The 12,258-nt window shown below is 48.8% G+C and overlaps 1 protein-coding gene across 1 annotated transcript in view; it reads right to left on the minus strand.

Moving 5' to 3' along the window:
• The window catches only part of CHD1 (chromodomain helicase DNA binding protein 1), a 2,212,767-nt gene that overhangs the window by 1,743,618 nt on the left and 456,891 nt on the right, over positions 1 to 12,258 (minus strand). The window contains exon 9 of the mRNA XM_069625454.1: positions 11,102 to 11,202. Coding sequence (XP_069481555.1) covers positions 11,102 to 11,202 — 101 coding nt within the window. The remainder of the gene's footprint in view (positions 1 to 11,101; positions 11,203 to 12,258) is intronic.

The following is a 12,258-nucleotide window of genomic DNA, read 5'->3' on the forward strand; positions in this document are numbered from 1 at the left end:
GGCCGTAGCCGCCTGCACCACCAAACTCTCAGCAGTGGTGTGCATAGTCAAGTATCTGGGGGTCGCTATTGGCTGGACAGTATTTCTTCGGCAAAGACTTGTCAATGTCGGGAGACTCTCCGGAGCAGTCCAAGCCGCTGTCACCCTTCTTTGCAAAGCCATATGGAATGGCAGTACCCGGTCAGTTGGTGGACCTTGGTCAAGGATATCCGTCATGTCATCCTGCAGAAAATCCACTGGTGGCGCAGACCACCCCCAAGTATTCCATCACCCTCGACATAAGGCGCCGGTACGAGGACTCGGCGTGCGTGCCAGGCTCAGGCCTCCCGAACTCAACCTCCGGAGAGGTGTCCAGACCACTGGCGTCGTGCAAAGACTGACACAGGTCTACCAGCTGGCTATGACCAGACATGAGTTTGTCAAGAACCTCATCAGGAACCATACCTTCATCAGACCCTTCATCCACCTCAGATGTAATCCAGAGGCTGGAATAAATCCCTGGATGAGGGCACATAAAAAGGCTCAAATCCGGGCCTTACTGACTTCTGCAGGGCCTTTCTCTGAGTTTCCACCGGTCTCTGGGGCACCTCCGACAAAGCCTCCTCAAAAGGTGTCGAGAGCGTCGACAGAATCGACATCGAGCGTGGCGCAGAAGGCATCGACACAGGCCTCGAGGGCGGAGCCTCGAGAGAGTCCTTTGACGGCCTTGGCGCAGAAGGCATCAATGTCTTCTTCGAAGACCTCACAGGCTCAGACGGTCTCGAGGGCGTCGCGGACCGGGACCTCGAGCGGGCATGGCTAGAGCGATCCACCTTGTCCGACCGAGACCTTGAAGGTGCCCGGTGATCATGACGATCGCTCGAGCCCGAAGGCGCGAACAGTGTCTCTAACATGTTCGCTGCCAGCGTCTTTCGACAGAGCGGACGGAACGGAGCCCTGGGACTGAAAAATCACCATCCTCTCCTTACAAAATGAATCCTATTCCACAGTGGACAATCAACCCGCCAACGGGTTGAGTCCTGGGACGAGGAAGGCCACCGGTGACAGTGCTTCCTGGAGTGCCTCGAAGAGGAAGAGGAATGGCAGGACCCACTCTGGGACCGAGACCCCCTGGACTTAAGCCGACGATGCGGAGAGTCGCCCCTCGAAAAGTCAGTCGAAAGCCAGTTGATTTCGACTTCCGGGGCTTAGCCACCTTACTGACAAAGCTTCTTACACTCCTGCAAGGCCTTCAAAGTTGACTGGCAATCGTCACAATCGTCTGAGGCGTGGTCCTCACCGAGGCACCAGAGGCACCAGAGGCAGGCGTTGTACGGGTCTGTCAGTGACATCTTGGAACCGCAGTGCCAACACTTCTTGAAACCCGGCCGCGGGGTAGAAGACAAAGACATCATGGAAATCTTCACAAACAAACAGGTTCGAGGCACCGAAAGAATAGAACTCGGAAGAACCGAGGAGCGCCGAGATCTCCGAAGCGAACATGTTTGCGGAAAAAACGGAACTGAGGCTACGGGCGTCGTGCGTCCTACTTATAACATCAGTGACGTCAGCTTGACGGAAGCCCTCGAGGACAGCGTATCGACGCAGACAATTTTCCAAAGCAGCACAGCTGTGGGGATTACTTGTCATAGATATGGATTATATCAGAGGACACAATCCCCTCGAAAGGTTTTGAGGTGCTTCCGGAACCGGAGATGGTTCTCAAGTTTAAGGGAGGCAGGGAGGCTGTTCCAGAGGGAGTCCCCAGCCGAAGAAAGACATCTACCATCAACTGGTTGATTGGAGAAGCGACTGACCCTGAGGGATTTGGAGGCGGATGAGCGAAGAGCACGAGCAGGGAGATATTTAGGAAGTGAGAGTTGAAGGTATTGAGGCCCCAGGGCTCAGAAGGCCTTTTGGATAATGCAGAGGGTTTTGACCTTAATCCACGCAGCCACTGGGAGCCAGTGCAGACATTTCAGTTCTGGAGACATGAGGCCAAGAACAAGTCGCGCAGTCCAGTTTTGGATGAGCTGCAGAGGGCGGAGAGTAGAAGCGTGCAGATTTAGAAAGAGGCTGTTGCAATAGTCCAGCCTACAGAGAACCGCAGCTGTGGAGACAGTGAGCTTCTGGGAACTTGGTTTAGGTTGGTAAGATACATTCAGTGCTGGTTTTGGTGCAATACTTTTAGGATTAATGTAGGAGATGGGTTAGTGTGAAAAAAAATGTGTAGCATTGTCGGAAGGAAAGAAGAGTTCCTGTTTGTATATTATAATGGGTGATATGGGTAAATGAAAACGTTGAAAGCATATACCATCGAAGTGCCACTTGATGGTAGGTGATGGGAGAAAAAAACAGTACTTTTAAGTACGTAATGGACGTTCAGTGGCAGATACCGTGCACAGAGGCACTTCTAACAGAGTTGTAAACATACTGCAGAAGAATTATTCATACCGCTTTGTGGTGATGGGTGGCCATGTGGATGTATGTGGATGCAGAAATCTTGCAGTTTTACGGGACGTGCTTTCGAATGACACGACACTTGCAGTCTGAATGTGTAATGGTACTATTACTACTATAATGGAACTGATGTTCTTAGATGCTGACATCTTGGATGGGATTGGTAGATGCAAGCAAGACTATTTAACAGTACCCAATGAGGTAGTGCTGGACAAAAAATTGTGGAAAGGGAAGGACTGCTCCTGCTTTTCTGGGGTGCGGCCCTCGCGGTACTTCGTTTCTCACCATGCTGGCCAATGGAAATTGGACTGTGGGGATTGCCCAATCAGGTACTGAAGGGTGTGGTTCATAGGAAGGGGCGGTAATACTTTTTTTCATTACTCTGCGTAGTGTGGCGGGCTGAAATGGAGAAACGCATTGTGTTGGTTTTGGGTGATGCCTTTGTCATAGATCTGCACAAGTATGCCCAGGAAAGACACTTTGATGGCGATTTCGGTTTGGAAGGAGTGGAAGCATTGTGGTGCGCTGTCCATGTCTGCAGTTTCAGCGATATGCTTGCACTTTGCAGACAAGTGGCCAGTTTTGCTACTGTTCATGTAGTCGTCGTGCATTATGGCGGCATGCACTTTGGTTACATGGCTTGTTCACGTTTGTTCCATCAACTGAAGAGGTTGATGAATGCAGTGAAGAGGCTTTTTCCCACTGCCCAGGTGGTTTTCTCAACCATACCATCAAGAAGTGTATGGGACTATCCTAATGTATGTTGTTCCCAGCCAGAGGCTGGAAGGGGTCTCAACAGAAGCATGTGTGATTTTGTCTGCTTGTGGGATGTTCTTCTGAAACAATGACATAATTAATTCTCAAAATGCTGAGTTTTTCCATGCAAATGGCATTTCTTTGTGCAGCATTGGTGATGCTCTTTTGTTTGCCCATCTACAGGAGGCGTTGAAAAGTTTACTGTAAGAATGTGAGGAAAAGAAGAAAACACTATAAAAACAGAAAATAAAAGGGGTTTCTCCAGAAGCCACAAAAAACAAAAAATCCCCTACTAAAAACAAAATCCCCCTCCCCGGGTTGCAATTTATTCCCCCACACCCGCACACAGCACGAAATCCTCATCCGGGGCTTTTGAGCATGGCAGGTATGGAAATGGGACTGCGGAGGCTAAGGGATTGCACAATAACGTTTCTGGGTGTGGTGTATACGCAGAGGAATGTTGTATAGAACTGATAGTGTTACATGTAGAGATTGTTAATGTGATTGGTGGATGTGTGTGTGACTACTTAACAGTACCCACCGAGGGCGTGCTGGAAAGATGATAGTGGAAAGGGAACGACTGTTCCTGCTTTACTGTGGCCCGGTGCTTGGGGAAGCGCACGTGCCACGTACTACCGTTTTTCAGCATGCTGCTCAAGGGAATGGGACAGTGGGGATTATCGGTATTGAGGGTATGGTTCACTTTAAAAGGTAATGTAGCATAGCAGAATTGGTCCGAAATCAATTACAGCTCAAAAGCTATGTGGCCCGCTACTCTGCTCTGAAAAGCTACAAACAGAATGCAGAGCAGCTCTGGGGTGTTGCCTTTTGTAGGGCTGCTGTGGAGACCTTGCAACCAGAAAAGAGGCCTACATCGTTCAACCAAATACATACATGTGCAATGGCACATTGTGGGGTATTTGTAAGCGTGTACTTTCCCATTAACACACTGTAGATTGCAGAACAATGCACTTTTCTGCTGTCCGATAAGGGCTCATGCGCAGCGTGGGTGTGGTCGCATGGAGATGTCGGAAACTTTCTCAATTGGGACTGCTGCCCGCAGGATGCGTTTTGGGTGGAATACTTTGTGCGCATGTGCATAGGTATCCTATGCACACCGTTGGGATCGCGGGACTGATTAATACCGGGACACACGTGCGCCAACCATATTGGGACAAGCTAGGTGTTCGTATGGTATAGCAGGTGGGATGTTTATGTGTACAGCTACCTGTAGGACGTGGGTGGGCACCTCAAACTAAAAGTTTGTCACAAGTTTCTTTGCATATGCTGGACAGGGGCTGTGTTACCAGGAGACAGAGGAAGAGATACGCATGCGCATACTTGTGCAACGGACAAACGTCCGCTCCCACAACAAATTATAGGTGTTTCACAAGAAGCGGACATGTGGTTCGTACTGCTGTCGTACAGATACCTCCATTGTGATTGCGGATAGGCTGGGCAGGGCAAGTGCAGTGTCTGTAGGACACCTCCCTTTTGCTTAATTGCCATCATTCCCACCAGTACTGTGCACCGCTGAGTCTTAACGGGATTTTATGAACTAAGGAAAAGCCACATATACACTCAGCAACAATTTAGATATCAACCTTTATTTCCACACATTCATAGATACTATTAGGAAAGGGAAGGGGTAGCAGAAGTGGATAAATATTGTGGGGAATTGGGGATTTGTAAAAGTTGGTTGTGAGGGGAGGAAGGGATTGAGGTATCATCGTAATGTCTCTGATCACACAGATTTTGAGGGGATGGCCGGCTGTGAAATGGGGAAGGGGTACACATGCAGGTCAGGCAGTGGCATTTTATTTTGTCCATAATATGTTCTTGTACATAATCATTTAATGGGGAAGGTGTACACCAGCAGGTCGGGCCGTGGCATTTTATTTTGTCCATAATATGTCCTTGTAAGTAATCTTTTGCAGACACAATTGTTCACCAATTCCTCCATTTTGGCTTCCAGGCTGGCCATTTACAGAGTTTATTTCCTATCCTGTGCCCGTATGCTGTTGTGAAAGGGTGCCGCTTGTGCTGCTTTGCTTTCCTTTCCAATATGTTCTTTTACAAAAAAAAATTAAAAAAAAAAAAAAAAACTTAGGTTTACATGAAGCGATAGATATTAAATATTTTACGTTTCAGACTGCGTGGCGAACCAATGGAGTTACTATCGTAAGTCATTGCGTCATGAGGGAACTTTTCTTCCAGCCACTCTAAGGTGTTTGCCATTTCTGTGTAAAAAAAAGAAACGTTCTGCTGCTCTACCATTATATACTACAACACCTGTGCAATTATCGGACAAACTTTAGTGTGCTTACTACATTGTAGTGACGTTCTGGTCTTAATACTTGCCAGTCCTTACTCTGGTCATTCATTCTTTGTACCCATGTAAAGTAGCAGTGGGGTAAGATTGTTAAAGACAGACGTCTCTTCTCTTGTTGGTGCATTGCATTATGGTGTACTCCCTATGCCTTTGTGCTGTTTCATAAGTACACAGTTTGCAGACCTACTCTATTTTCCTCTGCAATTCATATACATGATGCTGCTTGTATATGTTCATTGTGTTTTGCTGAATGGTACCACTATGTAAGAGCCCCTGCCTTTCTTAGCAGGTTGGATGTCACCCGATGTCCGCAACCAGACGCATAGTCCACGACTGCTGTGCACATTAATATGGTGCCAGCAGGTTCAGTATGTCAATGACATTTGTGAAGTCATCTTTGATGTCATGGGTGTTAGTCCTTGCAGTGCACAGTGGTAGCGCGAGTTATGGTGGCTTAGCTTACCATAACAGGTGAATTTCTGGGGGTTTTCGGTTTTACCTGTAACCATAACGTCCCTGTCGCAACGCATTTCCATTGAATTTCATAGGTTACTAGTGCAACTTAACCATAACGTCCTTTTAACAACTTTTTTTCACAGAATTTTGCTATATTTCACTGCAGTATTGGTTTTTATTTCTAAAGCAAAATAATTCAGTAAACTGATTCTACCATAATATACGGATATCATGGTGTATTGATGCTGTAGCACACCACAACCACCAAGTAAGCCATAGCGCATTCAGTATTTTAAATTTCGGGACAGCATTTCCCTAGATGGCTTCCTAGGATTTTTGAATGCCCGAGAAAGACAACCGAAAATCAGCAGCTTGGTCAAAAGAAATCTTTACTTTTGTACCATTATTATGACAATGTGCATATATACATTTTCTAGTTAAAAAGACAATGCATTACTTACCGCAAAAGCATTTCTGATGGTTGTATCTGCTTAGATTCACATGCTGTGCATAGTCCGACATCCAGTGGTCACTGCGGAGTATTTTGTTTTCGTAGTCGTAAAGGGGACGTCGACAAGGCGTGTCTGTAACACTAGCCCTATAGTGACGTGCATTGTACCCACAATCCCTCACGAGTCGAGGTCCCTCTGTTTTTTCTGCCCTGAGGGAGCCTATTAGACGTGAGTAAGTACAGAAAAGAGATAAAGGAGTTCCTCCAACATATTACACATCTTTGACAGTAATTACCACAGCTTTGCTGCTTCGGAAAACTTTTTCGGTGTAGGCGTCCTGTGTCAATACGCTACATCGAGGGCCTCCGTCGACGTCACTGGATGTTATATCTAGGACGCACGACTCCGTAGCCTCAGTTGTAGTTTTTTCCCCCAGAACGTGCGGCACAAACCAACTGCCAGTATGACTGCAGAAAGCCTTGCGGAAACGTAAGAAACGTAAAAATTCTGTAGAGGGGCAGGCTGGGAGGGTATGATGTGGAATACGTCGGAGGAACATCCAATCGAAAGAATGTTACCAGGTAAGATAAGTAACTTGTTCTTCGAGAGGAAATTCCCGCAAGCAGAAATCGCACTTCTGGTTGACACTGATGGCGAAGAGATATACTTGTGGGGTTCCCCAAAGGGCGAAGATCTCCAACAGAACTTCCTGAGCCAGCTCCCACTCGCGAGAGACCGTGTTCTGCCTGCTCAGAACGTCTGCTGCCGCGTTTTCGTCTCCGGCCAGATGAACTGCCGAGATCGAAATTTCCTGCTGGATTGCCCAGAACCAGAGCTGCATCGCCTCCCTGCACAATGAGACTGACCCTGCCCCCCCTTTTTGTTGAGGTAGTGCATGGCCACTATTGTCCGTCATAATCAGGACATTTATCCCCACACAGACAGCAGAAAAGCCTTCAGGGCTAGCCTGACAGCCCGCAGCTCTAACAGACTGATGTGGCGTCTGGACTCCGACGGAAATCAACGGCCGCTGACTGTCAACTCGTTGGCATGAGCTCCCCACCCTGTGAGGGATGCGTCCGTCATGATCATCACCTCCGGCCACGGTTAACAAAACGGAGCCCCCTTCAACAGATTTCCTTTGACAGCCCACCAAAGGTGGTCCTGGGCGACTGAGGGCAGAATCTGAACGGGATCCGATATCCTGCCAGAGAACTGACCACTGCATCTTGAGAGCCCACTGCAGAGATCTCATCCACAGCCTGGCCTCTGGCACCAGGAAAATGCAGGATGCCATGAGGCCGAGCAACCTCAAGAACTCGAACGCCGGGAGACTCTGGGAACGTTGAAACTTCTTTACCATCTGCAGAATGTGATGAGCCCTCACCTGGGGAGGCGAACACAGCCCCAGGGACGTGTCGAGCACTGCTACTATGTACTGGAGCCGCTGGGTAGGTGTCACATGAGACTTCAAGTTGAGGGAGAAGCCCAGCTTGTGAAGGGGGTGGCAGGTGACATACAATGATCCAGGACTTGCTTGGGAGAGTGCTCCCTGATCATCCAATCGTCGAGGTAGGGGTAGAGTTGAATCCCCCCTTTCCTGAGATGCGCTGCCACCACCACCATCAGCTTGGTGAAGACCCTCAGTGCAGGGATCAATTCGAACGGCAGGACCCGAAACTGAAAATGCGAGTCACCAACCGCGAACCTCAGGTACTTCCTGTGCTTGGGATGAATCGGCACATGAAAGTAAGCTTCCTTGAGGTTGAGAGACACCAACCAATACTGAAGTTGAAGGGCCTGGAGGACTTGAGAGAGAGTAACCATCTTGAACTTGTCCTTCCTGAGGAGCTTATTCAAACCACGTCCATGATTGCTCTCAATCTTCTTTTCAGGAATACCATCCCTTGTTCCTCTTCGCTACAGGCACCAGTTCTATGGCGCCTTTCTCCAGCAGGGATAGGATTTCCTGTGCAAGGAGCGGATCCGGACGCTTCAAAGAGAGCTTCCCCGGTGGATTGTCGTGAGGCCTCTGCCGGAAAGTAAGATCGTAGCTGTGGGCTATGATCTCAAGAACCCACACATCTGAAGTAATAGCACGCCATTCTACAAGATGCTGCGGCAGTCTCCCCCCAACCGGCGAACCATGGGACATGGCCTCATGACTGAGTTGATGCGGCTGCGGCAGTGCCTGAGGGCAAAGAGGCAACTGCCTGAGCGGCTTTGGCACCTCGAGTACCTTGTTTTCCACCTCTGGTACTCCTACATTGGTCCCTTTGACTGGCAGCTCTGCTCGATCTACCAAAGGAAGAGTAGTATCGAAAAGAACATCCGCTCCATTGCTGTCCCCTAGGACGAAAAGGCGGAGGTTGACGTACTGCCGCGCTCAAGGACTTTGCTGCAGCTTTGGAGGCCTGCAACCTCAAGGCTCTCTTCAGCCTTGCTGCCAAAAAGATGGACTCCATCCAAGGGCATGTTGAGAAGCCGGGACTGTACATCAAGAGCAAACCCCGACTTCCGCATCCACGCAAACCTGTGCATCGCGGTGCTCGCCGCCATGGACCGGCTGACACAGTCTGCCACGTCCAGACCTGACTGAACGGATTCACACATGGCATCCTAGCCATCTTGAACGAGGGCTAGAAAACCATCCCGTTCCTCCCCTTCAGAAATATGTTCAGCCGCCAAAGATGCACAATTCCACAGAGTATGAGTGAATCTTGCCAAGGCACAAACGGAGTTGGCTGCCTTTAAAGCCATACCACCAGATGAAAATACTTTCTTCGCCCAACCATCAAAGCGCTTGTCGTCCCTATGGGGATGGATGGTAGGGTACGCAGCCTGCTTTGCTGGAGCCGTAGCCGCCTGCACCACCAAACTCTCCGGAGTGGGGTGCATAGACAAGTAGCAGGGGTCACCATGGCTGGATGCTATTTTTTCGGAAGCGACTTATTCACTGCCGGAGACTCTTCGGAGCAGTCCAAGCCGCCACCAACCTTCTTTTTAAGGCCATATGCAACGGCAACACCGGGTCAGTGGGTGGACCTTGGTCCAGGATGTCCGTCAGATCATCCTGCAGAAAAGCCACAGTTGGAGCAGACCACCCCAAGTACTCAGTCACCCTCGACATGAGACGCCTGTACGAGGACTCGGCATGTGTACCAGGCTCAGGCCTGCCAAACTCCACCTCCGGAGAGGTGTCCAGACCACTGGCGTCATGAAACGACTGACAGGTCTTCCATTTGGCTGTGACCAGACAACAGGTCATCAGGAACCTCAGGAGGCACCACCCCCTCATCATCCAACCTTTCTTGCACTTCTGAAATGTAGTCCAAAGGCTGGAATAAATCAAGCCTGGGGGGATGACCAGAGAAGGGCTCAAAGACAGGCCTCACTGACGGCCTTCCTTGGAGTTTCCACAGCCCTCCGGGGCACCTATGGTAAATTTTCCTCAAAAAGACGTTGAGGGCGCCGATGGAATTGGCGCAGACGGCTTCGAGGCCGGAATCCCGAGTGTGTCCATCGACAGCCTCGGCACCGATGGTGCAGACAACTTCCTCGGAGCAGGAGCCTCGAGAGAGTCCCTCGACGGACATGGCGCCGACGGCATTGATGCCTTCTTAGAAGGCCTCACAGGCTCCAATGGTCTCGACGGCGTCGAGGACCGGGACCTGGACCTAGCACGGCTATGGCAATCAACCTTGTCTGATTGGCTCCCGATGATTGCGCCGACCGCCCGAGCCCGAAGGCGTGCGAGCAGTGGCTCTAGCTCGTTCCTTGCTGGCTTCTCTCGAAGGCGCGGACAAAATCGCCATCTCCTTGCGGAATGCGTCCCATTCTCCCGGCGATGAATGCTTGGTGGGACAAGCTACCCGCCATCTGGCGGAGTCCTCTGACAAGGACGGGGAAGGCGTCCGGTGACGGCGCTTCCGAGAATGCCTAGAAGAGGCAGAGGAATGGTGGGAACCACTCCGAGACCCAACAGACTTGCGCCGACGCGGCAAGTCGTCCCTCGAGTCGTCAGTCGAAAGTCCAGCAGATTTCAGCCTATGGGTTTTAGATACCCTACCTACCGTTAACTTCTTCCACTCCCGCAAGGCCTTCGAAGTAAGGGACTGCCAGTCATTGCAGTCGTCGGTGGCATGGCTTTCGCCGAGGCACCAGAGGCAGATGTCGTGTGGGTCCGTGATGGACATTTTGGAACCGCAGTCCCGACACTTTTTGAAGCCAGACTTCAGGGTAGAAGACGAAGACATGATCTCAAACTTTCACAACGAAGTAGAAGAATCGAGTGCGACTAGATTCCAAAGCGAACAAATTTGTGGAAAAAACGGAATTGAGGCTACGGGCGTCGTGCGTCCTAGATATATCATCCAGTGACGTCGACAGAGGCCCTCGAGGGAGCGTATCGACGTCATTGACGCAGGACGCCGAAAAAGTTTTCCGAAGAAGAACAGATGTGGTAATTACTGTCAAAGATGTGGAATACGTTGGATGACACAATCCCCTCGAAGCCTACGGTGTGCCTATAAAATGTACTTTATATGCATAAACTATAAGGGGAAGGCGTCAACTGTGTCCAAGTAATCTTGCATCGAAATCCAGATTAAGGTCTACAATAGCTGTACCCAATGTTAAGGAACCTTTACATTCAATTTATACTTACCAATTATCCTCTCCACTATTTGATACTGTTTGTGCAGGTCATCAGTGAGTTCTTGCTGGCAATTATAGTATTCCACGTCCTCGGGAGAAACACTTTTCAACCTGCAAACAATCAGATGTGTTAAAAAGAATGGCGTCCCAAATGAATTGTGTAGAGGTGTATTTTCAGAATCAACCCTGTGGACAGATTCTGAGAAGCCATCCTATTCTTAAGTTTAGGGAACACTAATGTCTAGCTAAACTAACTAGGTAGTGACACTGAACAGCAAGGCTTAGACTGAGGTGGGCGAGAGAGTGAAGGGCTCAATTAAGGACACAGACAGCACTCTTAATACGAATTAGGAAGAACGTACAAAAACAGTTATTTATTTTGTCCTTAGAGAAACTATTAACAATGAAAAAACAAAGGTAAATAGAACACTAAAACATTCACTACTATTATATAGACATTCACCTTGGTTTGCTCTGTTAGAAACACTAACTTTCCTTTTTAAAATACAGTTTTAAGTAGATGTCAGAATGCTACAAGTGTAGTAAGTAATAGAACCAGGTAAGTCATCAACAATTTGAGAACTAATCAGCTGAAAACCTCACAAAACTTTAGTATTCGGGTACTATGCTTAAAATATCCTTTCCTAGCTAGAGGAAAGCGGGGGGTGGGGTCTAGAGACCTTAAAGTCACAGGCCCTAGTGAAAAAGTCTCTTCAGAAGGATAGCCCAAGAGTAATGCGGTTGTCTTGGAAGTAAGACAACGCAGCATTACACGGGTTTGAATCCTGATCCCCGCACTTAGAAACCACTCGAAGGTATTAAGCGTGTTATAAATGAACAAGACAAATAAATAGGAGTCTTTTAGTAAATTGAACAAGTGTTGGCTTGAACAAACTAGTAATTTGTAAATGTTCCAAAGTACAATAAAAACAGAAGGTTCTTCACAAACCTGCTCTCAATTCAACCACCTTAGGCGAGACCCATGGGAAGATACCAGACCAGAACATCACTGGGTAAAGCTAGGCAAGGGAGAGTTAGGGTTACTTTACACTCTTACATGCTTATGGAGACATGGGGGTGCCAGAACAAGTAGGTTCACTCACCCCTGTACTACGATTGACTCAGGGACCACCCTAGACTGTGCCTTCAAAATTTGTGCCTTGGTTC

The sequence above is a fragment of the Ambystoma mexicanum genome, chromosome 6p, assembly GCF_040938575.1.
Source record: "Ambystoma mexicanum isolate Mex_15411 chromosome 6p, UKY_AmexF1_1, whole genome shotgun sequence".
Classification (NCBI taxonomy): Eukaryota; Metazoa; Chordata; class Amphibia; order Caudata; family Ambystomatidae; genus Ambystoma; species Ambystoma mexicanum.